At 36.0% G+C, this 24,742-nt stretch overlaps 1 protein-coding gene across 3 annotated transcripts; it reads left to right on the top strand.

The window, feature by feature from the left end:
* The first annotated feature begins 74 nt into the window (after positions 1 to 74).
* Positions 75 to 24,587, top strand: PPP2R3A (protein phosphatase 2 regulatory subunit B''alpha). Of its 3 annotated transcripts, none has more exons than XM_081328652.1 (13): positions 75 to 2,102; positions 5,567 to 5,827; positions 7,591 to 7,694; positions 11,726 to 11,828; positions 12,242 to 12,316; positions 13,675 to 13,761; positions 14,117 to 14,273; positions 16,145 to 16,193; positions 16,656 to 16,745; positions 18,033 to 18,208; positions 19,405 to 19,523; positions 22,174 to 22,280; positions 24,175 to 24,587. In XM_081328652.1, exons 1-13 carry the CDS (start codon positions 81 to 83, stop codon positions 24,269 to 24,271), a joined length of 3,447 nt encoding a protein of 1,148 aa, XP_081184778.1. In that variant the 5' UTR covers positions 75 to 80; the 3' UTR covers positions 24,272 to 24,587. The 3 variants fall into 3 exon arrangements, with proteins under 3 accessions (XP_081184778.1, XP_081184779.1, XP_081184780.1); XM_081328653.1 differs by lacking the exon at positions 75 to 2,102 and adding an exon at positions 3,466 to 3,652; XM_081328654.1 differs by lacking the exon at positions 75 to 2,102 and adding an exon at positions 4,574 to 4,684.
* The last annotated feature ends 155 nt before the right edge of the window (positions 24,588 to 24,742 follow it).

The raw sequence follows: 24,742 nt of genomic DNA, 5'->3' as shown, positions 1-24,742 counted from the left end.
ATTGTTGTCTGCAATTTTTTAATTCTTGACAATGTATTGATTTTAGTACATTTACAACAAAACCACATCAGTGCTTATAGATGTATGAATATGAGATTTTAAAAGAGGGTAAAGTGATTGTTCTCTTAAGCCATTTCAGAGTGCAACAAATTGAAATTCCTATCATGGCAGCAAACTATAAAAGAGTAATAACAACAGTGAATTGTTACAGCAGTGTTATAATAGATAATCAGCTTCATAATGTTGTGCATTATTGCACAGGGACATGTCAAGTATTCAAACAAGGAGTTATGTGCATAGTGGCCCACCACAGTGTTTGTGCAAAACTAATTAAAGTTTCTACACCTAATTTTAGAAATTCAGATTTGACCCACAGATTTTCGATGCCTGAAAATTCCATTGCTTTGTCCGGGGATGAAGATTATCATCAGCTCCTTCCTAGTAATCCAAAACTTAAAAAAGGATCTTCTGTTCAAAGCAGCGGAAATCTGAAAGCTATCACTGAAGAAGCCATAAATCTTGCTAGTGGAAAAATAAAAGAATTCTCATTTGAAAAACTAAGAAATTCTTCAAATCAAGCAAACTATAGAAAAGGAAGAAAAGTTAAGTCAGACCCATTCAGTAGAAGATCACTAGATTTTGACTTGATTAGTGGACATTTCAGCAGTGATGAAACTTTGTTCCCTCCTAATGGCATTCTAAATAATTGTTCTCATGAAGAAAAATGGCAGGGCAACAGCACCCCAGTTAAGGGAAGTGAGAGTTCTATATTTCCTTTGCCTATAGAAACTTTTTCTGATGGCAGTTTTATAACACAAATTTTGGAAAAGCACAAACTGGATGGTTCTTCCAGTGGAGATATTAAGATGTGCTTAGATATCTTGCTAAAATGCTCAGAGGACTTGAAGAAATGTACAGATATAATAAAGCATTGCATTAAGAAGAAATCTTCAGGTAATGTCAGTAGCGGAAATAATAGTGAGTCACTGGCCAATTCTGAAATAATCTACATGAATTTAATGACAAGATTTTCTTCCTACCTTAAACAGTTGCCTTTTGAATTTAGACATCCTGGTGACATCGTAGAACTGATTAGTAGTTTGTCTGCTTTGGAGCAATCTCATTTCTCCCCAATATTTGGTAATGAGCAACCACCAAGATATGAAGATGTTGTAACTTCTGCATCATCTGTAGCAAAGCAGCCATTTACCTCTAACTTAAAAAGAATTCAGGATAATAATGATACAAGTTCCTCAACCAACCTTATTCAAGTCCCCAGTGTAGATATTTCCTCAAATGCATTGCAGAACAATATAGATTCTAGAAATGATTCTCATGTACTATCTCAGTTACAATTTCTAAATCCATCAGATTGCGTTTTTCCCACAGAATATCTCTATATTGTAGAAGAATCGGATGGAAAAAAACTAAGGGGAAATGCATCAAGTGTTCAGAGTAAAACAATATGGGGAAATTCAGAGAGCAACCAGGAGCGAGCTGAATGGGTAAATCCTTCTTTGGAACTTACTAAAACTTCACATACTGTTGCACAGCCTCTATCAAAGGGTGAGCTCTCCATTTCAGCAGATTCCTTTGATCAAACCTTTAACTATAATGTTCAGATCCCTAAAGAAGAGCCTAGAAAAAACAATCAAGAAGAGATAGACAAACTTTTGTTGGACTTGGAGAATTTTTCACAAAAAATGGAAATTACACTGAGAGAAACTAATGTTGAGCAGAGTGATCCTAGATATTTGAAAAGCAGTGGTTTAACCCATGAAAACAAAGGCAAAGATTGTTTTCCTGAAGACAAAAGCATGCCTTCTTCCTTATCAAAACTTGTAGAAATCAATGGTCATAAAATGGATGAAGATGACAAAACTCTTTTATTGCGTATTTTGGAGAGTATTGAAGACTTTGCCCAAGAACTAGTAGAATTCCAATTGGGCAAAGGAAGCTTATCGAAAGAGAAAGAAGTGATGCATATTCTTCAGGAAACTTTAGCCACGCCTTCCATTACAGTTGACAAGCAGAGCTGCATAGATACAGTGAAGAAAAAAACTGTCTCACCATTAATTCAACAGATGCCAGAGGTTATCAAGGTAAGATTGCAGGGGGTTTTTCACTTAATGCTTGAACCCATTCATACAAAAATAATGTTCTATGGAAATACTGTAACAGAAAATTATTTACATGTCATTGAATTTTTCACTCTTTATAGTAGATTGGAAATTGCCACAAGTCCAAACTTTCTTGTGCACAGTACAAAAATAGACATAGCTTGTCATGTGTGAAAACCACCCAGAATTCACTGGAGTTGGGAGGCCAATAAACTTAAATAAATTTAAAAATAAAATAAAAGCACAGGTAAATCTGTTAGCCATTTGTATGACACTTTAAGAATAAACATGCTTATATTCATTTCACTTCCATTTTTACATAATCATTGGTTTAAATAATTATTTAATTATCCCATTTTCAATCCAAGTTTCCAAAAAAAGAAGGGGTTGCTGCCATTTTTAAATGAAATTGTTCCAAAGTGCCTGTTTTTTATGAGAATTGAAATCAGTTTTAATACTTTTCCCCCAAAGGCCCAAATATGTCTAACGCTCCCTCCAATAGGTTTGGTAAATCAAGATTTCATTTATATTTAGGATATCAAGGATGACAATTTGCATTATTGGGTCTTTTTTTGTTCTTACATGAAATTAAATACATTCTCTGGATTTCAATTACTGTACCGATTTTGGTAGCTCCATTCTAATTTAATTTGATCTAATTTAAAAAGCACATTTTTAAAAGCTCTGATCCTAGGAAAGAGGTCTACTTTAAAGTGTTGTCTTATTGACAAACATGTAAGGAAAATATTTAACAGCATGATAATTACCATGTAATGTCCCTTAGAAGGAAGCTCTATTTTTTAATCACATGAAACAAAAAAACTAAAAGAGACTTCAAACTTTTTTATATTATACTCTAATCAGAAAAGTCTGTGCTTTTATTGTGGCATCTGTAGATTATGGTTTTGATTTCATTTGAGATTGATATTTAAATTTGCACCTAAAGTTTCACCATGGAACATCATAAAATATATATCTTGGAAGGTGATATATTTAGCTACCTCTGCAATAAGTCTAACTTTAGCACCACTGCTAGTAGTGTGGTGGATGCCTCCCTTCCCACAATACCTCTGCTCTGTTACCAGCCAAGGACAGATTGTCTAACTGTCATGTAGCCAGCAGGGACAGATTCTGGTGTAGATTATACTTCTTGATAAATAATTGGTAAAAAGCATCCAGAGATCTTTGTGCTCAGGGATTCTTCGAATATCAAAAAATGGCCTTGGGATGAGATATAGACAATTCTTTCTCGGAATAAAAAGACAAGGTATGTTTCACTTAGAACTTCTTGAACCCCAGCCCCCTCTCACACAAACAAATCAAGAAACTAGTTGAAGTGATACCTCAAAAGGACTTTACATCTTTGCTGGGAAGAACAATTTTCTGAGGAAGTAACAAAAATGATGATCAAGGATAGATCTCTGCGAAGGGACCCTGATTTACGAGGAGAGTTAGCTTTCCTTGCCAAAGGCTGTGATTTTGTTCTTCCATCCCGGTTCAAGAAGAGGTTGAAGTCATTCCAGCAAGCCCAGGTTTGAATGTGCTTTATTTTTCCTTCTTATTTGTTATCTCTGTTTTAGATCAGTGGTTAGAATGGTTTCTTGCTTAGGCTTCTCTATTTTCAGAAGGTTATTTGCACCAAATACCTATTGGTTTAAAAATAGATCTTCCAAGCTTAGTATATAAATATCTTGTTGGTAAATAAAAGGAAACATGTATTTTTTTCTTTTGGTATTTTCTTCTTGAAGGTGAAAAGGTTTAAATAAATAAATATTATTACCATAGTAGAACATGGTAACAAATTGACTTCTGTTTCCTTTAAAAAGAAAAACGTAATGGTCCTGAAAATTTCTATTTATTGTATATGTTACCAGCAATGTGTGACAAGCTGGCATTGTATAGAGTGTCTAAGAAATCTATTAAATGTGTGACATTTTTGGGCAAAGAATGAAATGTCTGTATTATTTTAATATGCTGTATACTTTTCCTAGGTATGATATATAATACTAGGCATTGTGCAGAATGATAAGAATTATTTAGGCAAAGTCATGAAAAGGATTAGGGTTAGGAACTTAGAACCCTAACACTAACCCTTTATTGAAAAGACATGTATGAAAATGAAAGAAAAAAATGCAAAATAAAGGACATTTTTACTGAAAAATGTAAGAGGAAAAAACCAGTATTGACCTATTTGTTGCAATAAGGAAAGCTAGAATTGCATTTTAGCGAGAGTCTTTCATACTTTGCCGGTTTACCTTTTGCCATTGCATAGAATTCCTAAGAAAGGTGTGAAATATTAAGTGTTTTATACTTTGACATCTCATTTCTGGCACTCGGTACTGTACAATTCTATAAAATGCCTTATTTCACACATTGATAGTAACATATACATTTTGTGCTACTTTTCATATATAAAGGTGTAAAGGTAAAGGTTCCCCTGCACATGTGTGCTAGTCGTTTCCGACTCTAGGGGCCGGTGCTCATCTCCGTTTCAAAGCCGAAGAGCCAGCGCTTGTCCAAGGACGTCTCCGTGGTCATGTGGCCAGCATGACTGGACGCCAAAGGTGCACGGAACGCTGTTACCTTCCCACCGTAGTGGTCCCTGTTTTTCTACTTGCATTTTTACGTGCTTTCGAACTGCTAGGTTGGCAGAAGCTGGGATGAATAACAGGCGCTCACTCTGTTACGCGGCACTCGGGATTCGACCCGCCAAACTGCTGACCTTCTGATCAACAGGCTCAGCGTCCTAACCCACTGAGCCACCGCGTCCCTTACTTTTCATATGTATGGGGGAACAAATGTTGACTATTAAAAGTAAAGTGGCTAAGGAGATTGAAGTTGTTCCCAAACAATATTCAGTGAAAAAAAACTTAAAAAGATTTAATAGTATAAAAAGTTTAAAAATGATTCAAAATAAATGTCAAAGAAAACTAGCCCCTTGCACTACCCCTTATGTGGAAAAATAAAGACAACAAGGGCATGGACAAAACACACCGTGAAGACATAAGTAGCAGGGAGCTGTAAAGAGGAAGAAGTGCTCCTGGTAGCAAAGTACATTTATGAATTTCTTGGTGATATTCAGTGGCTATTTTTTTAGTTATATTTTGGAACTTAGAAGCTTGTCTTCTGTTCTGGAAAGCTTTGGTTATATGCTTAAGAACTTTTTAAAAATGTACAGTAGTAGTAGTACAATAAATGTAGCATTTAGAAGATATAGTATATAGAGCTGAAATATTTAATCATATAGGGTGAATTGTCTTTTATACCTAGAATTTCAAAGTGTTTTAATATTGTTGTACTTTTCTGAAAGATGACTGTTCCGTATACACACAGCTTGGCTTTTTTTAAATCATAACATTGTTTTGCTTATTGGAAAGACTATTTTTGTACATTCCTTGTTCGCATTGCATTGTATAAAAATAGTAATTTTGTTTATTAACATTTAGGTCCAAAATAAGCAAGAGAAAAAACCGGTGACACCATCTCTAAGTCCTTCAAATTCAACAATCTCCCCACAGTCTCTATTGTCTACAAATAAAGAAACTGTTGGTGCTCCCTTGTCCATAAACATTCCAACTTTCTATTTTCCGTATGGACTTCCGAATATCTGCAGTAATCATGATGAAATCATTATCAAAGTTGAAGCAGCCTTTTCAGAGTTTGAAGATAAGAAAGTTCCGTATAATGAAATGGGGAAAATTATAAAAGTAAGCATGATTATCTCCTGAATTTATGGATTATTCAAAGCTGGAGTCTCTTTTATAATATAGATAATAATAATTTATTAAAGAATAAGGAAGTTTTTGGATGAAGCATATTTTAATTTTGTGTTTATGGCATGAAGCCTTGAATGAATGCAAATTCTGGTACCCAATAATGACATAAACTCACATCAGAACAAGAAGTGTTAAGTCATTGAGCAAACACAAGAAGATCCTTTGTTGATTTTAGACTAATAAAAACCTGGACATCATTGGTTTAGGTTAGAACTGGAGAATGATCAGGAAAGCAGTATCCTCTAGATGAAACCAGAAAGTACTTTTGGGTGGTAGCAGAGTAAAAGAATCTATAAGTTCTGGTGGACAAGAAGCAAAAGGATAATAGGATCCCTAGATTTATCATCTTCATCATACGAAAAGATTTCTAAATGAATTTTTAATAGAATTTTCATAAAAAGTTTTAAAAGCAATAAGAACTAAAACCAATTAAATTAGAACAGAAAAAGCAAAAGGCGCAATTAAAGAAAAGAATAGTGAAAAAAAAGACAAAGACTCCTAAATATATCTTCAGGGAAAAATAATACTTTTTTTTAGGAGCAGGGGAGGGTTTTGGTGTTCAGTCTCATTCTGATTGTAATAATAGTGTAGTGCAATTTTATAAATTTAATAATACTACTACTAATAGTATATCTTCATGTCACTTAGATCAATTGACTCTATCCAGAGATGTTGGTAAATATAAATTAGACCTCTTAAAATATGTCTGTGATCTGTCTTTTGTGATATTAAATTCTGATGTATCCAAAATCACTGCTATATTTCTTATTGAGCAGAAAAGAAGCCAGATGTTCTTATTTGCACCTGATCAACTGCAGATACAAATCAATAGGAATGAAAATTAGCAGCAAAGTTCCTTATTATTGTTGAATGATATTTACCCTGGGCACATTCATGGCAACCAGTTTTAAATTATTGCATCTGTGAATAGTGATGAAAAAGATAGTTCTAATGAAGGAGAAATATAATGAAGAATAAACACCCAAATACAGTATATGGGGGTTAATAGAGCAATAGTAATTAGAAATTAAAAATATGCTGGAGACTTGAGTATTTCTGTTTAGTGTTGTCATATCAATGCTAAACAAGGGCTGTAAATATTAGAGTAAGTTTGTAAACAGCTTTGTTCCATATAGATCAACCTTGTTAACTCTCAAGAGCCTTTTTTCTGCTATGTATTCAAAATGGACTGATTAATACAAGTTTTGGTGTTATTTTTCTATAACTTAATATTTGGTGCTGTTGCTGTATTAAGTTATTGTTATTCTTGAGACGGTGACATTGTTCATTGGGTGGCATACCTTGTTTTGAGAGCGGGGCATCAGAATTTCATTTTAATGTGTGCCTTGTGTCTACAGGTAAATGACAAGATTATCTTAAATCATTCATGGTCATTAATCCATTTAAAATGCAAATAAAATACATTTAAAGCAATCTATTGATCTGATTAATGAGATTAAAGTCTCAAAATTGTTTCATGTATGAAAAATTTGCACAGCAAGAACTATTGTTTAAATAATAATTCAAATAATAAAACTATAAACAATAAGTCTGTGAGATTCCACTCAACTATATAATGCACTGCATATAATTTGCCTGGGTTTTATTTTCCAACATTCTAATAAAATGGCTTGAGAAAAATAATGTCTTTTCTTGGATATTAACAACAATATTTTGTTTTGTGCTTTTTACAGATATGCGGCTGTCCCCTATACTGGAAAGCTCCCATGTTCAATGCATCTGGAGGAGAGCAGACAGGATTTGTAAATGTACATTCATTTGTGGCCCTGTGGAGAAAGTGAGCACAGTGTAAAAATATTCTCTTAAAACAGGGATCTCCAACTTATTTGTGTGTTAGGTATTTATAATTTTGAAGGCATGTCCAGAGTACTACTGCCAGTTGCCATGATATTTATATGCATTTAGAATGCTCCTTTTCTGTATATATTTATGAGTGTATGAAATGCTTGCTTTCTACGAGGGCAGTTCAGAAATAAACCTCTGGTTATCAGTGACGGAACTTTTATTATAAACATTAGAAAAATACAACATTACATTACTTTTTTACATAATCACCATTCAAATTGAGGCACTTGTCATAACGTCTTACAAAGTTTGAAATTCCTTAGTAGTAGTCACTCGGCGCCAAATTTGGGCTATGGGGGTGGTGGTGATCAAAAACATCCCAATGAATCTGCTTCAAAAGTTCTTTGGTGCGTCTAGTGAGCATTATCATGAACCAACAGCACACCGGAAGTGGTGCCATAGAAAATCCCACCAAATGTGAAGATGCCAAAGGAGTATTGCTAGCGAAGTTCCTGGAGTGTGGTTTGACCATTAATTCAGCAGTCTACTGTGAAATGTTACAAAAACTCAGACGAACAATCCATAACAAGCGTTGGGGCATGCTGACTTCTGGTGTGGTGTTGGTTCACGATAATGAACCAACATTCTGTTGGAATGTTTTTGATCACCACCACCACCCCCAGCCCAGATTTGGCACCGAACAAATTCAAGGTGCTGGTGATGACCTATAAAGCCCTAAATGGCATGGGTCCGGACTACCTACGGGAGCACCTGCCGGCGTCAACTTCCCTTCGTCCTGTGCGCTCCCACAGAGAAGGCCTCCTCAGGGTGCCGTTGGTCAGGGATTGCCGGCTGGTGGCCCCCAGGGGGAGAGCATTCTCTGTGGGCACGCCAACCCTTTGGAATCAACTGCCTGTTGAGCTCCAGACGGCTCCCGACCTTAGCTCTTTCCGCCGTGACCTGAAGACTTGGTTGTTTGAACAGGCTGGCCTGGACTAAGGGTTTGGGTTTATTTTAACTATTTATTGTTAGGGCTAATTAATTTAATTTTCTTTTTAACTTTTGTATGTTGCATTTTATTGCCCTGTACAGCGCCCTGAGTCCTTCGGGAGAAGGGCGGTATAGAAATTTAATAAAATAAATAAATAAATACTACAAGGGAATTTCAACCTTGAAAGACATTATGACAAGAGCCTCAATTTGAATGGTGATTATGTCAAAAAGTAATGTAACGTCGTAGTTTTCTAGTCTGTGTAATAAAAGTTCTGTATCTGCGAGTGTCTGTCATTGATAACCAAATGGAGGTTTATTTCCAAATTGCCCTCGTACTTCCTTGTCTGTTTTATCTGGCTTCTGTTTAAGAGGATTCCCTAACCCAGGGGTAGGCAACCTCGGCTCTTTTATGACTTATGGACTTCAACTCCCAGAATTCCTGAGTCATAAAAGAGCCGAGGTTGCCTACCCCTGCCCTAACCAATCCTGATAAGGTTTCTAAAACCTCCCCTCATTTACTCCAGCCTTTATGCCGAGATTCTTCCAGTTTCCCTACTGGGATCTTCAGTCTTTCTTCTTCAGTCCTCCTGTTAGGATTCTGCATTTCAGCACTGTTTTCCCCAACTCTCTCAACCACCTTCTCCAATCCAGCCATTTCCTCTCCCAGACCTACATTCCCTTCTGCCACCACCTACATTATTTTGCTTTCAACAACTACTTCCCATGGGGTTTCTAATCTCGTTGTTTTCTCAGCATGGGAAAACAGCAGGGTTTTCCAGCACTGTCTGCTTTAAGGGCAACTCCATGCTACTCAAAAGTAGTTAAGGACAACAGATATCTCTTTTACATCCATTGATTTCATAATGCTAAATCTCTGTAGAAGAAAATATAATTCAGTGAGGACTTTGCTTCAAATTTTTGTATGTTTCAGAGGAAAAAAATTCTTTATTCCCGCTTCACAAATTAGGGGGAAGAAGTTTGGTCTAGTGGTTAACAGCCTAGAAAGTGGGAGGCTGTGAGTTCAAGTCCCACCTTAGCCAGCAAAGGCAGCTGGGTGATTTTGGATCAGTCACACTCTCTCAGCCCAATTCAGGGTTGTTTCTGTGAGGAAAAAAGGAGGAGGAAAGTGTGTTGCATGTTTTCTGTCTTGTATTATTTGCAAATATTATAAGGGCAGGATACAAATAAATAAAATTGCCTACATCATCCTCCATACCTGTTCTGGGTTCACATTATGATATCTGTTTTCTGCGTGGTTGTTATGAGAGGAAGCTGTAATATTAGTAAATGAGAGATGGTTCTGAAATAGTGAAAGTTCCCACTAGTGGAGAAACAAAAGGTTTGCAACATCTGCAGAGCTGTGTGCAGCAAAAGAACATCCCAGCTTTCTCCCAGTTCAGATAAAGCAGCATGGAATTAGAGGGAGAGAAAGGACTGAGCTATCAAACAGAGCAGGCTATGTTTTTGTTCCCTGGAGATATTACTTAATCCACATGGGCACGGGTGTCAAACTCACCGCATCACGCGACATGTCGCGATGTATCACGACTTTTTTCACATTGCCGGAGCTGGGGTGGGTGCAGCCTCCGCATGATGCCACCGGCCTGCGGGCCGGCAGTTTCACCCCCTTGATCTAGGGCATGTAGGGCAAAGAGAACTGATTTCACTTTTTTAAGTGAATCAGATTTTTACATATCAGAAATCATAACTGTTTACAGGTAGTCCTCATTTAGCAATTGCTTTGGACAGCAACCATTCACAGTTACAATTATGGTGTACAAGTTATTGGTAGATGATTTATCCTTCCAGAGCAGAAAATTTCTATTGACTTTTTTTTAAACTTTTATTGAATCAAAGAAAGGAAAGAAGGTAGACTACATGCAGGCAGTTGTCAGCTTACAACCACAATCGAGCAATTTTGATGTTAAGTGAGACAGTTGTTAAGTGAATTTTGCCCCATTTTGTGACCTTTGTTTCCACAGTTGTTAAGTGAATCACCACAGTTGTTAAGTTAGTAACACGGTTTTTAAATGAATCTGGCTTCCCCGTTGACTTTTCTTGTCAGAAGGCCTCAAAGGTCATCACATGACCCACTGCAACAGTCAAAAATATGAACCAGTTGCCAAGTGTCTGAATTTTTATCAAGTGACTATGGGGATATTGCAGTGTTCTTAAGTGTGAAAAGTGGTCATAAGTCACTTTTTTCAGTGCCATTGTAATTTTGAAAAGCCATTAAATGAACAAAGACTACCTGTACTATACATGTTCACATTTTGTAGGGAGTTAGGAAGATTACCTTGACGGACATAGGCCAGATCTGCAACAGGGGAAAAATAAGAAGAAGGTATGTTCAAAAGACTCAGGTAGAAGATTTCCTAATTCATAATCTATTTGGGAGGAAGGATGGGGTACAGTATAGTCCAGGGGTAGGCAACCTCGGCTCTTTTATGACTCATGGACTTCGACTCCCAGAATTCCTGAGTCAGCTATGCTATGCTGACTCAGAAATTCTGGGAGTCGAAGTCCATGAGTCATAAAAGAGCCGAGGTTGCCTACCCCTGGTATAGTCAGACTTGCAAGATTCTGTTTTATAGCCAATATTAATAAGAGTAGTTTCAACTTTGTGTTGATTTCTTGGCTTGGTCTACATAGTGGGGCTGACAGATGTGCATACATAGAAATATATAAATGTAGCTAGATTTATACTTTATTGTGGCCTAGTTTAGTTATTTATATAATTTTTCTTATTGCTACATATGAAACAACAATAATAACCTTGCACTTAAAGGCAAATGTAACATGTAGCTTTGGCTTATATTATAGGTATTGATTAAAAGGTTATAGCAGCCTTCCTCAGCTTGAGACTTTGGGTTTTATAGACTTTGGGTCCTAGAATTCCCCAAATATGTCCCTATTTGAAAAATGCCAAGATTGGGTAATACTGAATTAAGCTAAAATCATAGAATGTTTCCCTTCTATGGAAACTCAGATTGATCGGAATATTCTTACGGTCTTACTTCTTCTTTGTAGGATTCTAAACAACTGTCATGATGATGCATCAAAATTCATTTGCCTTTTAGCAAAACCTAACTGTAATTATCTGGAACAGGAAGATTTCATCCCAGTACTGCAGGTATGTTTGACCAATCCTTTAAATTCAAACCTAGAACTTCCTAATAATAAAAACAGTTTGATAATAGAACCAGTTACTGAGATAGCTCCCCCTCACCAGATGAATTCAACTGAAACCAGGATATTGTATCCATTTGTTACTGATTCTGCACATTGGGATTCTTGCATTGAGCAGAGAATTGTGTTTGATAGGACTCTTCCAATGCCAAGGTTTTATGATTCAGTGGTGTGGCAAAAAGAGTAGGGAGACTCCAACATCCCTTCTTTTCTTGTTTCTACATAATTAGAGCATGTTAGCATAGCTTACATTGTGGTAAACTTTTATTTTACCTTTCCCCAGCTTCGTTTTAGGTACTGTGCTAGTTTAAAAGGTTATGGCATTTTTCAATATTTAATAATTCTGGTGTATTTCAGGATATAGTTGAAACTCACCCAGGACTGACATTTCTGAAGGATGCCCCGGAATTTCATTCCCGCTACATTACTACGGTTTGTTGGCTACATGTATATTGTCAGCATTTCTCTATGCAAAGTTTCATTATTTCTAGTGAGGTTGAAGCATGACCAATGTCAGAAATAGGACAAATTCAGGTTGGCTATTTGGCAATGATTTGTTTCAGCTATTTAATTTTTCCTTATCTTTCATATTTGGTTTGCTTTTTCTACAAACTTTGCTAAGTTCTGTACAACTGTAATCAATTCATAAAATGGTTCTTTGTGGCTGCATATCCACAATATTATAGAAATGGTTTAACATGTTTTCCTTTCCAATCCTGCTGACGAAAGGAATTTAGTGCAACTGAATGCAATTAATATGGCAGTGTTTCTCAACCTTGGCAACTTTAAGATATGTGGACTTCAATTCCCAGAATTCCCCAAAGGCTAGCAAGATATGCTGGCTGGGGAGTTCTGGGAGTTGAAGTCCACATATCTTAAAGTTGCCAAGGTTGAGAAACTGTAATGTGGGATTTTCTTTGAAAACTATTTAGAAAGAAAAAGTGCAGCTGTTATGTTACTAATTAAAATAGCATGTTGGGAATATGTTTTTCTGGATCTTTAAATTTTGGCTTATGTTCTTGCCCATGTTCAAACCTGCTCAAATTGCCAATTCTTACCTTTAAAGCGCTGATATTACTAAATGCTGGTGGACTGTCTGTGGCACTGTGATTGGATCAGGCCTACTAGGAAATTTGCTGGGATTTGAAAGTTTTATTCTCACAGGACTTCATAGTTGTATGAATTCTGATGAATGGTTTGGTATATAATCAAGAACTCAGAAAGATTGTGGATTTCCCTTCACAGAGTGCATTCAGACAGGCTAGACAGCCATCTGTTATAGATAGATTAATATAGATAAATTAATTTGAATTCCTAAATTGATTTGACAGGGCTGTAGTAGGGAAGATTGGGGGGGGGGAGATTTATTCTCTATAGCACCTGAAGGCAGGACAAAAAGCAATGGGTGGAAGCTCATTAGAGGGAGATCCAATCTGGAAATAAGGAAGAATTTCCTGACAGTGAAAATTATTAATCAGTGGAACAGCTTGCCTGCCAGCTTTGTGGGTGCTCCGTTGCTGGACGTTTTCAAGAAAAGATTGAACAACCATTTGTCTGGGATGGTATAAGGACTCTTGTCTTGGATAATGGGTTGGACTAGAAGATCTCCAAGGTCCCTTCCAGCTCTATGATTCTATGATTTGATGGCCTTTTCCAACTTGTATGAGTCTCCTGTTTTTCCTGATTAAACAAAACTCAAAAAGAGAACATAGATGTGTACAACTATCATGATGATGCATTTCATCTTTAATTTGTCAATGATTTTGAGGTGTAATTTAATCTTTTCCCAGGTTATTCAAAGAATATTTTACATAGTGAATAGATCATGGTCTGGAAAAATATCATTAATAGAGATGAGGAAAAGCAACTTTCTGCAAGTATGTTAATTTTCTGCATCCATATGAACAATGTCTTAAAATATTTTTTATTCCCACAATTTATTCAGTGTACTTTGCAATTAAGTTGAATTAGCAATAAAAGTACTGTGAATTCTGGGAAGATAGGCATATTTTAAATATGAGGGAAATACTAGAGGTATGCTATCTAGCTAGACAATACTAGATAGAAGAATTCTAGAGGTATGCTATCTAGTTGGACATACTAGATATAAGAATTCTTCTATCTAGTACTGGCAGAAACAAATAAAAATCTAGGCTTTTATTAAATATACAAGATTCCTGGTACTTTCCTAGCATCTTTTTATGTAGAATTAATCCATTCTCATCTTTTCAGACTCTAGCCCTCTTAGAAGAAGAGGAAGACATTAATCAAATCACTGATTATTTTTCCTATGAGCACTTCTATGTTATTTACTGTAAATTCTGGGAATTGGACACTGATCATGATCTCTATATCAATCAGAGTGATTTAGCTAGATACAATGATCAAGGTAAGGAAATTCAAATGCAAAAGAACATATTGTAAATGTACTATGCCTTGTGTGTGTGTGTGTGTGTACATGCACAGTTTTAGACACAAAATCCTTGCAGGAATTGATTATCAAACCTAACTAACTTCCTTCATTCTTTACTAAAGACTTTTCCTATATAGCTTCCTATTTTTTCAGTCATTAACTGCCATTCAGAACTAGCTTATAGGAAAATAGTCCTTGTCATTATGGATTGTCACTGCTGAGGTACATAAAGGATAGCTCAAAGCAAATTGTTAAACAAAATTATGTGTTTGCTATAACATTGTAAAGAAGATGAGTTAAAATGAAAATCATAAACAGAAACTAAATCCATACTTCTTCATTGTCCTCAAATCCTGTAATAATGCTAATTTTTACCTGCAAATTTTGTTTTATCCTACACTTGATAGAAGCATGCAGTTGTTCATAATTTTAATATTTGACTGAACATCTCAAATTCATAACATACTATATGGATTTACCCTAATGCCTCTTCTACATATTAAAAAAGAATGAAAAATGGGAAAAATGACTGAAAGGAATTCAAACTTAAAATAATCACAATAAATTGATGTGTAGTAAAGACATCAATATACGTAGTATACAGGTAGTTCTCAAGATATAGCAAGTCATTTAATGGCTGTTCGAAGTTATGACAACTCTGTTTCAAACTTACAGTGGTTGCAGTGCCTCCCGGCATCTCTTACCCCCCCCCCCCATCCTGCTATGATGATATCCTGCAGCACTTGGACCTGCTCCCTGTGCCTCCTGGAAAAAGCCATCATTTTCAGCGCTCAAACAATTCCTTGTAGAAATGGCAGCTGCTTTCAGAGCTTTCTGCCTCAGTCACCTGGACATCAGGAGATTGCAAACCTCTCCTGGCTTTCCCAAAGGCTAGTAAGATCCAGGAGAGGTTTGCAGTTATTTGACAGCCAGTCTACTCCTCCCACCACCATTGAGCTGGTTTTGGCTATGCAAAACTTTTGCTGCTTGTCTGCCTTCTTTATGGACCCAACTGGGTGGCGGGCCTCCCTCAGCTCTGAGGTACCCATGCTTACTTAATGACCTGTGCATTCATTTAAAAATGGCATCAGGTAGAGTAAGTCGTTAAGCTAGACTATCTCACTTAATGGTTGTCACCACTTTCAACTATAATGGGCAGGCTCCATTTTGATGTAGGTTGAGGACTATATCTAGGAAAATGCGTAATGATAATGCTCATGTTGAATTTTGCATACAATTGGATGTTGTTGCATGCATGTACTAGTCTTCATATATTTCATTTTTAGGAATGAGATAAACATTCCTAACTATTTGTCAGGGTCTAGTTCAGTGGTCTTCAACCTTTCAGGGCTCACGGCCCAGAGAAAAGGAGAGTAGCTTCTAAATTTATTTATTTATTTATTTATTTAGTTTTATATACCGCCCTATTCCCGAAGGACTCAGGGCGGTACGTGTGCACGCAAACAGCACCACGCGTGCTGGTGTGGCACTAGCAACCCCATTTGCGCATGTGCAAACAGGCCGTGCACACTCACCCGGCACTAGTGACCCCGTTCGCGCATGCGCAAATGGACCACGCAACCCACCTGGCGCTAGTGGGCTCGTTTATGCATGCGCAGATGGGCTGTGCACACCCACTGGTGCTAGCAGCCCCATTTGTGACTCTTTGTTTTCTAAGATCTTTGCATGATACTTTTGTAATTCCTTTCCAATGGCTTTTCTGTGATCTAGCAAGGAGTCAGGTCTTTTTATCAATAAAATATGAGCTTTAGGTAGTTAGCTTTTTACATAACTGTCTCCTGATTAGCCTACAAACTACCCCTCACGCTTTTTTTTTTAATCTACAGCTTTGTCAAGCAGAATTATAGAACGAATATTCACTGGAGCTGTTCTTAGGTAAGTAGTAACATAAAGATAAGATGGTAAAAATTGAATTTTGAATTTTGTCTTAAATTGCTTAGTGGTATGAAAGGAATCATGGTTACAAATAGATACTCTGCCATAGTTTTCTCTCCTCTTTGAGAGGTGTTCACCACCTACTGTTCCGTAATAGGTGTCAGTGATTCCCTATTCACGTTCCTGGTTGTGAAAAGGCATTGATGCCTCATGAGAAAAAGATTCTCCAAAGGCAGTCCTCACATTTATTGCACTAAAAACCAACCCAGAATCCTGATTTCAAAGTTGTCTTCAGGTTAATAAAACATTGATTTTCCAGGAATTAGGTAATGGATAACCCTAATACATGCTTAGGAATAGAAATTTTGTGTTTTTATCTTTCAGATTCTCTGAAATTTTTAAAAATTTGCCTCTTGTTATTTTTTAATTAACAAATTAATTATGTATTTTTATATATTTTAGAGGAAGTCAAGAACAGAAAGAAAACCAGATGAGCTATGCAGATTTTGTGTGGTTTCTGATCTCAGAAGAAGACAAAAGATGTCTCACAAGGTAAAATAAATATCTAAAATATAAACAGTACTACATAACAGTATATATAACAGACTGTTATCCGTATGTGGCTAATTTCATAATTAGTTTATTGTACATTGTGTGGGTTTACTCTTGAACTGGTCCAGAAGGTAAAAGAAACACAGAATGCAATGGATATGACGTCAACATTGTTCAAGAGAGGACAAAAAATAATAGGTTTAAATTATAAGTTGTTTTGGATTAACATAAATAGATTTCTTTGAGAAGTGATGGCATTTCCTTTCCTGAAGATTCTCCACAAGAGGCTAGAAGTCCATCTCTTGGGATACTGTAGCAATTGGACTAGATGAGCCTAAAGATAATATTCCCCAACCTTTATATTCTTTATCTCTATGTCAGCCCTTAGAGATAAGCCTGCTCAGGAAACACCTACTTCACTGATGCATGTATAATAATCAATTCTTGAAAGCTTGCTAGGGGTCCCTCTGCTCCTTCTTGTACCAAACAGATCCAAGGTGGGGTTATTTTGAGTTTCTTTTCTTTCTCAGGATTACATTGTCTCTTTATTTTTCTTTGCTACATTCCTTCTTCAAGAGTATCTTTGCATTCCTCTACACAATGCTTCATAACATACTGAATTAATGGGTCCAAGTATTAAGAAACATAAAATATATTTCTCATTACTTAAAATTGAATTTAATTTACCATAATACATTTTGAGTTTATTGAATCTATCAAAAATGTTTTAAATTGGATGTCATTAGAGGGTTTTTTTTTTGAAAGTTTACTCATACAATATGTTGTGGACAATATGTGGTCACCAAGAGACAACTTGATGGCACATAAATCATATATAGCACCTACCTTCCATGCCACTCCAGCTTCACTGACTGCGAGCCACAAAATTTAACATGAGAAGAGCCTTAAATAGGAGAGAATGTACCTATTATCTTTATTACTAAAGCCTTCTTCCAAGTAATGTATTCTCATGCTTTGTGTGTTGTTTCTGTCATATAAAACTTTTATCAAGCTGCTAAAAACATTGTTCCATCCAAAAACTCTGAAAGATACTGAAAGTCAGATTTAGGATGGGAAAATAATACAGAATTTTCCACTGAACAACTGAGGGCATTATGTATTTTAACTCATTGTCTGAACTTCAAGGTAGCCTTTCCGGTGCAACCTGTCATATGGGAAAGTCCAGGCAAAGCTTTACTCTGTATTATGTACATAAAAGGCATCCCCAAAACTCTTACTTGTTGCCATACTATAAAATGCATCTTTATTCATCTCTTTGTTTTGCAGTATTGAGTACTGGTTCCGATGCATGGATTTAGATGGGGATGGCACACTATCAATGTATGAACTTGAATATTTTTATGAGGAACAGTGTGAGAGGATGGAATCGATGGGTATTGAGCCGTTGCCCTTCCATGATCTATTGTGCCAAATGCTTGATTTAGTAAAACCAGAATATGAGGGTAGGTCATTTTGTTCTGTTTTCCTCTTTTATTAAATTTGATCTTACGATGCTTTAAAGAATTGTATATCTTTACAGAAATATGCCACAGAGTAGCTTTCACACTAGCTTCCTAATCTTTGCACTTTCAGTTTGTTCTCTGGTTAATGTGAAAATCACAAAAGTTATCCTGATCCACCATAATACATAATATGGAATTTAGTTAAGTTATTCAGACATTTGCAACTACCTCTTCAAATAGGTGTGATGATTAAGTGTCTAATAGATGCATTTATGAATGTTATTTTTAATGGGATAATAATTCCCTACAAATATGTCATCTATAATGTGAAGTGATCATCCATTTACTCACAAATAAGACATAATGTTAATTGGAACACACATCACACTGAAAGCAATCTTAATAAACATCTCCACATTTTTGAAAGGCATATGACAAAATGCACTGAATTCTCTTTGTTAACTTATCTGAATTCATTCTTACCGATAGCAATCTAATCCTCAGTGCTAGCAAGTAATCATGTTATTTGAAATCAGCCTGGTCAGGTCAGTCTATCTGGGAAAACTATTAGCAATGTCCTAATTTAGGTTTCTGTGCTAGATCTTTCAAGGGCCTCCTCCACCCCTGAGGCACCACATAATCCACTTAACAACCTGCATGTTTGTTTAAGCAATTCATTGGGGAGAGTAGGGATGGGGGGAATCATTAATGAGAAGCTTCACTTAATTGCCGACACAACATGCAATTATAATGGGCAGGCTCATTCTGGTTGTATCTCAAGGACTACCTGCAATAATAATGTTAAAGCCACTATCTAAAGTTTTTCTACTAGCGGTAGCTGTGTTTCAGACTACCAAGTATGTTTCTTCATTTATAAACACAACTCAAACATCCTACTTAGCATTTACACAAAATGACATTTTACATGATTTCATGGAAAAGGCTTGTGACAAGTTCACATGATCAGGTTGGTGCATACTTATTCAAACTGAATGGACAAAATCATTCAACTTGTTTTGGAAGTAAGCCTACTGAGAAACTTGTGATTCAGCTTTGACATATGCTGTTACTCCTTGCTCTCCTTGACAAATCTTTAAATAGTCATTGTTATAGGATACATGAACTAGGAGCTCATTTATTCCAATCCACTAAGAACTGTTGATTTAATAGTTAAATAATATATGCTGGTTTTTCAGGAAGAGTTACTCTACGAGATTTGAAGAGATGTAGAATGGCTCATGTATTTTATAATACTTTCTTTAACCTCGAAAAGTATCTGGACAATGAACAACGGGATCCCTTTGCTGTGCAAAAGGTATAAAACAGCTCTATTTCAAAGTAATGATTAGTTAAAGGAAAAAACTAGAACATTATAGAGAAAAGTAACGAAAACAGTTTTATGTAATTGAGGAGGTATGGCCAGTAGTATAAATTCCATGACGTCTACAGATGAGCATTAAGGCAAGTGCACATTGCATTATACTGTTATGACCCAGGGCAAGTTAGCCATCACGTGTTCCCAGCATATATTTCTGTACCTCATACTAAGCTGAAATTATTACACCCGATTGCTTGATCTCATTAGTGGTAAAGTCTGAGTCCATTGACATTAGTGACAATTTGGGGTAGTTTTAATTCACTGAAGTGAGATGGATGCCCCTAACATGCTCTTTATTTAAAATTCTTGGCAGCATTTTGCTCTGAAACACATACTGCAAAAAGGCAGGTATTAAATTTCATTTTAACATTTAAATTCCTTGGTGGAAGAGAGGTAGAATGGGGGAAGAGGAAGTACTGAATTTAGCAATTAATAAGTGTGTCTCCAAGTAATCTTGGGGTGAAACTAACATTGATTGCCCCAATTGCAGCCTTTTGGATTGTATGTGAAATGGCTTGTGGAGTCTGATCCATATTGCTTTCAATCATGCCTCATGGTCAGTCCCCTTCCTAGGACTAGGAGGTAAATCACAAAGCTTCACGGCTTCTGTCCGAGGCTAAACTTTGAAGACAATTCAGCTAGATGAGAATTTTATTGCAAACAAGAATGAAGAATGGAACCATACAGTGCTGGCCATCAGTGAGAGTTCAAATACCCACAGTAGTATAAATGCATGGATAAGGGCTTGGTGGTTTTGAAACTAAGTAGCTGTCATATATTTACATAATTTCCATATCTGGGCCAAAACAATTAGCTCCATCTTCAACTCACACTCATTTAGATTCTGAATGACTTTAGATATGAGAGATTGTGGATAGAACACATTGTCACTAAGTCAATTGATAGCTTATTTCATAAATGGCAACAGTGCAAATGGGGAGAAATCTGACTGATTATACTCCTCAACTACATATATAAATATATATATATAAATGAGACTGGGAAATTCATCTTAATTTTCAAGAGTATATATTTACCCCAGACAAGCATTACAAGATATTTTATTGAAATACATGTAGATCTTGTTTCCTTGGTCTTGTGAACTTACCACATTGGGGTAATTATTCTATCCCAGCCAAATTACATCACGTGGTGGTTGTAGAGAGAAACAAGATGAGACAGTACTATATATAGCGTATAGTATAGTATAGTATAGTATAGTGTAGTATAGTATAGTATAGTATAGTATAGTATAGTTGGTCTAGTCTAGTCTAGTCTAGTCATGAAATAGTATATATATCATGCCTTGAACTTCTAAATATAAGCCAGGATATCAACTCCATGCATGCATACATATATACATCAATTATTTATTACATGTATTACAGTAAATTTAGATCTCTCTTCTAAAGAAGACAGTAAAAGAAAAAATGCATAGAAAAAAAACACATCTATGTGTACACTTTTTTCTGTGCACTTTTTAAGTGTCTGGTTTAGTTTTGCTTTGTTCTTGTATTTTCCCCTCTTTTTTGGAGTTTTCTGTTATGAAAAGTAGAATAAGAACCAACAATACCATTTCCTGTTAATATCTGTTAATATTAAACCAATGCTCAAATCATGTTTCTGGATTTCAGTTACTGTTAGCTGAAACCATAACCTCTTAGCTTTGGGCAAGTTGGTTAAGGAGCCATATGATGTTGGTGAAAAGGTGGCAGTATGTTTGTGTGAGTTTGTGCATATTTAATATAAAGATTTAATGTGTTATGCAAACACTCAAAATTGTTTGAGTTTGAAAGGATAGCAAGATCAGAAATACTATGCCACCTTTTCCTTAAGTCAGATATTAAATTTTGAAACAACTCCTGTATCATTATTTTTTAAAATATAATAATGAAGAATCTGAAGTATTTTTCCTTAATAATTTTAAATATAAATAATTTCTGTAGTTTGCATTTTTTTGAGCAGGTAGCCTTCAATTTACATTGTGACTAGCATTGTTGTCATTAAGCAAGACGGTCATAGAGTGTGATGTTATTTGATTGTGTCGCTTAGTGACATTAGATTGTCATTGTTAAGTGAACTCTTCTCATGACTGTGACTTCCAACTTCCTGATGGCTTCCCTATTAACTCCTTGTGTGAAGCCAGTAAGGAACATTGGAAATTGTGATCCTATGACTGCAGCTCACTGCCATGTAATCATGACCCTGGCATTAAGCACCTAAGTCATTATCACTTAACTCTGGAGAAGCTGCAACTGCTGGAACTCTGAGGGCAGATCATAGGTCTCCCTTATTCAATACTGTCATAACTTTGGTCACTAAACAAATTGACTACCAAACTGAAATGAATTAAGAAAGATATCTGCAAGCAAGATTGTTAATTTTTAATTATTTTGTATACCTGATTAGGAACTTACCATATTTGCAAGATATTTCATTTACAGATAATTACAAAAAATATGCAATGATTCTTCTTTGAATGCTTAGTAATAGTGTATTACACTATTTATTGCAGATATTTAGAATTATGCAAATCTTTAAAAGATTTGTTGGGTTTTGTCTATTTCTTTCTAATCCATGTGTTTAGGATGTTGAAAATGATAGTCCAGAACCCTCTGATTGGGACAGATATGCTGCTGAGGAATATGAAATTCTTGTAGCTGAGGAGTCTGGCAGTGTACAGTTACAAGAAGGGTGAGCAAAATCATCTTAAAGTTGCTGTTCCAAGAAATGCTGAAACTCATTGTTGAAATTAGTAGTGTTTTGAAATGAAATTAAAATGACAAAGCATGTTAAAACCGAACATTTTGTACTAAAAATCAAAATCGAATGTCTAATTAAAGGTCTCTCAAGCAGTAAGATGGAAAGAGAAGCCCAACCTCACAACTCCATTCCTTAGGCCAGGGGTGTCAAACTACCGGCTTGCGGGCCGGACGTGTCATGCGGAAGCTGCGCCCACCCCATTGCCGGCAATGGCAAAACAGTCCCGATATGTCTCACGACGTCATGTGATGTTGCAAGTTTGACATGTCTGCCTTAGGCCATGCAAAACATCTGCAATTCTTACCATTCCAGGGTCAGTAGCAGTCCCTGGAAGTTATTTTGAATGCACAGTGGGAAATTTTAACCAACTTTATGACCAAAATAAATAATTTCCTTCTCATGTCTGCAATAGGATGGAAATATTAGAACGAAATCCTGATGAAGTTAAAAAAGAAACAGATTAAATGACAGGCTAAGGTCAAAAGACTTCTGATATTTAGAGGCTCTCACTTGTAGCCACACTAGAAGGACTGTACTGTTTGTAATTAGGTAGCAATGCTACCTATTACCATATGAGTGTTTGCCTACCTTGGCTGATTTCAAAATGCTAAGCATGGTTTGACCTACTTATTATTTGGATGGAAGGCCATGCATTTAATGCCATACTGGAAAATTGAAGGAACATCCTGGAAAAAGGAACTGGCTCATCATGAGGAAGCTCAGCTTTGATCTAGCTATTTGCAGACTAATTTTGATACGATTAAATGAAGATGGGTAGTATTTCAGAGTAGTGTAGTCATTTTGGAAACACCCTGTCTGTTATCAACCAAATGTACTTTTCTTCTCCAGCATTCCTATTAAGACACTTGTTATGCCACACTTATTCTAGAGACCAAATAATAATCTGTTTTGGGAAACTGCATATTCTCTTTCTCCAATTCTGCTCAATAAGGAATGATACTTGCACACCTTCAAAAGTAGTGTGCCTCTTCCTGTGCTGTGTGAACCCAACACTTATGAGGGAGATGGGTGGTTAAGAGGTTTGATAGACAATCTCTTCCTTCCAAAGCAATTATTTGGGAAATAGAAGGATTTTCTTTATTCATTTTGCAAAACATATTCTATGTCACTATAGATATAAATGTGCATGTAAATGCATGCTCAAAAAAATATCAGAAAAATGGGCGCTGAAGAAAATGGCTACAAAAGCATCTGCAATTTTTATATTTGAATGTTATGATAAAATATCATAGCCTGTATCTTCATATGAATCCTTTACTTACACTCAACTGTATTTTTTATTATGTATCTATTCGGTAAGGGACGTGGTGGCTCAGTGGGTTAGGACACTGAGCTTGTCGATCAGAAGGTCGGCAGTTTGGCGGGTTGAATCCCAAGTGCCGCGTAACAGTGAGCACCTGTTACTCGTCCCAGCTTCTGCCAACCTAGCAGTTCGAAAGCACGTAAAAAATGCAAGTAGAAAAATAGGGACCACTACAGTGTGAAGGTAACAGCGTTCCCTGCGCCTTTGGCGTCTAGTCATGCTGGCCACATGACCACGGAGACGTCCTCAGACAAGCGCTGGCTCTTCAGCTTTGAAACGGAGATGAGCACCGGCCCCTAGAGTTGGAAACGACTAGCACGCATGTGCGGGGGAACCTTTACCTTTACCTATCTATTCGGTAATTTAGACTTATTTGTCTTTAGGCTTCATAGGGCTATGTTTTATATCTGTCTTCATATTTTCTAAAATTAGTGTCATTTGAAAATTAGAAAGTGATAATCATACCATTTTAGTGTTAATCTCTTTATTCATTTCTTGTAGTTCCTTTGAAGATGATTATGAAACAGATGAATTCTTACCTATGACTGAAATTGGAGAAAAGTCAGATAATTTAGTTATTTCACATATTTCAGCATAAGAATGGAGATTTGTCCCTAAAGTCTACCATTATTAAATACAAGAATCTTCGGTTCTTATATTTGAAGAAATAATAATGTTATTTGACAAAGCTACCAACGTTTGAAACAAAAGCATAATTATACAAGATAATTATAATTATAATTCTTTCTCTAATGTAATAATTTTTCCTAACTATTGGGGTATGCATAGAATTTGTGCATTCATGGAACCTGTAAGGAAACAACAAAAGACTGGATAAAGGTGAAAAGGTTCATATTTATATATATATAAAAAGAATTTAAAACAACCAATAAATTCTTGAGGATTTTCTTTCATTTTGGATCCTTCCTCCTCCTTTTGTTATTTAGAAGCTATCTTCAGCTTCTTTCTTGTCTTACATAACTATATACTAATTTTCATTTTTTTTGATGTACCAGAAGTACCTGTCAGTTTCTAAATTATTTCTAGCTCACTGCAGATATTTATATGC

Source organism: Vipera berus (genome assembly GCF_964194415.1).
Source record: "Vipera berus genome assembly, chromosome: 5".
Taxonomy (NCBI): Eukaryota; Metazoa; Chordata; class Lepidosauria; order Squamata; family Viperidae; genus Vipera; species Vipera berus.
The sequence above is the reverse complement of the archived record's forward strand: the minus strand, read 5'-3'. Positions and strand labels throughout refer to the sequence as shown.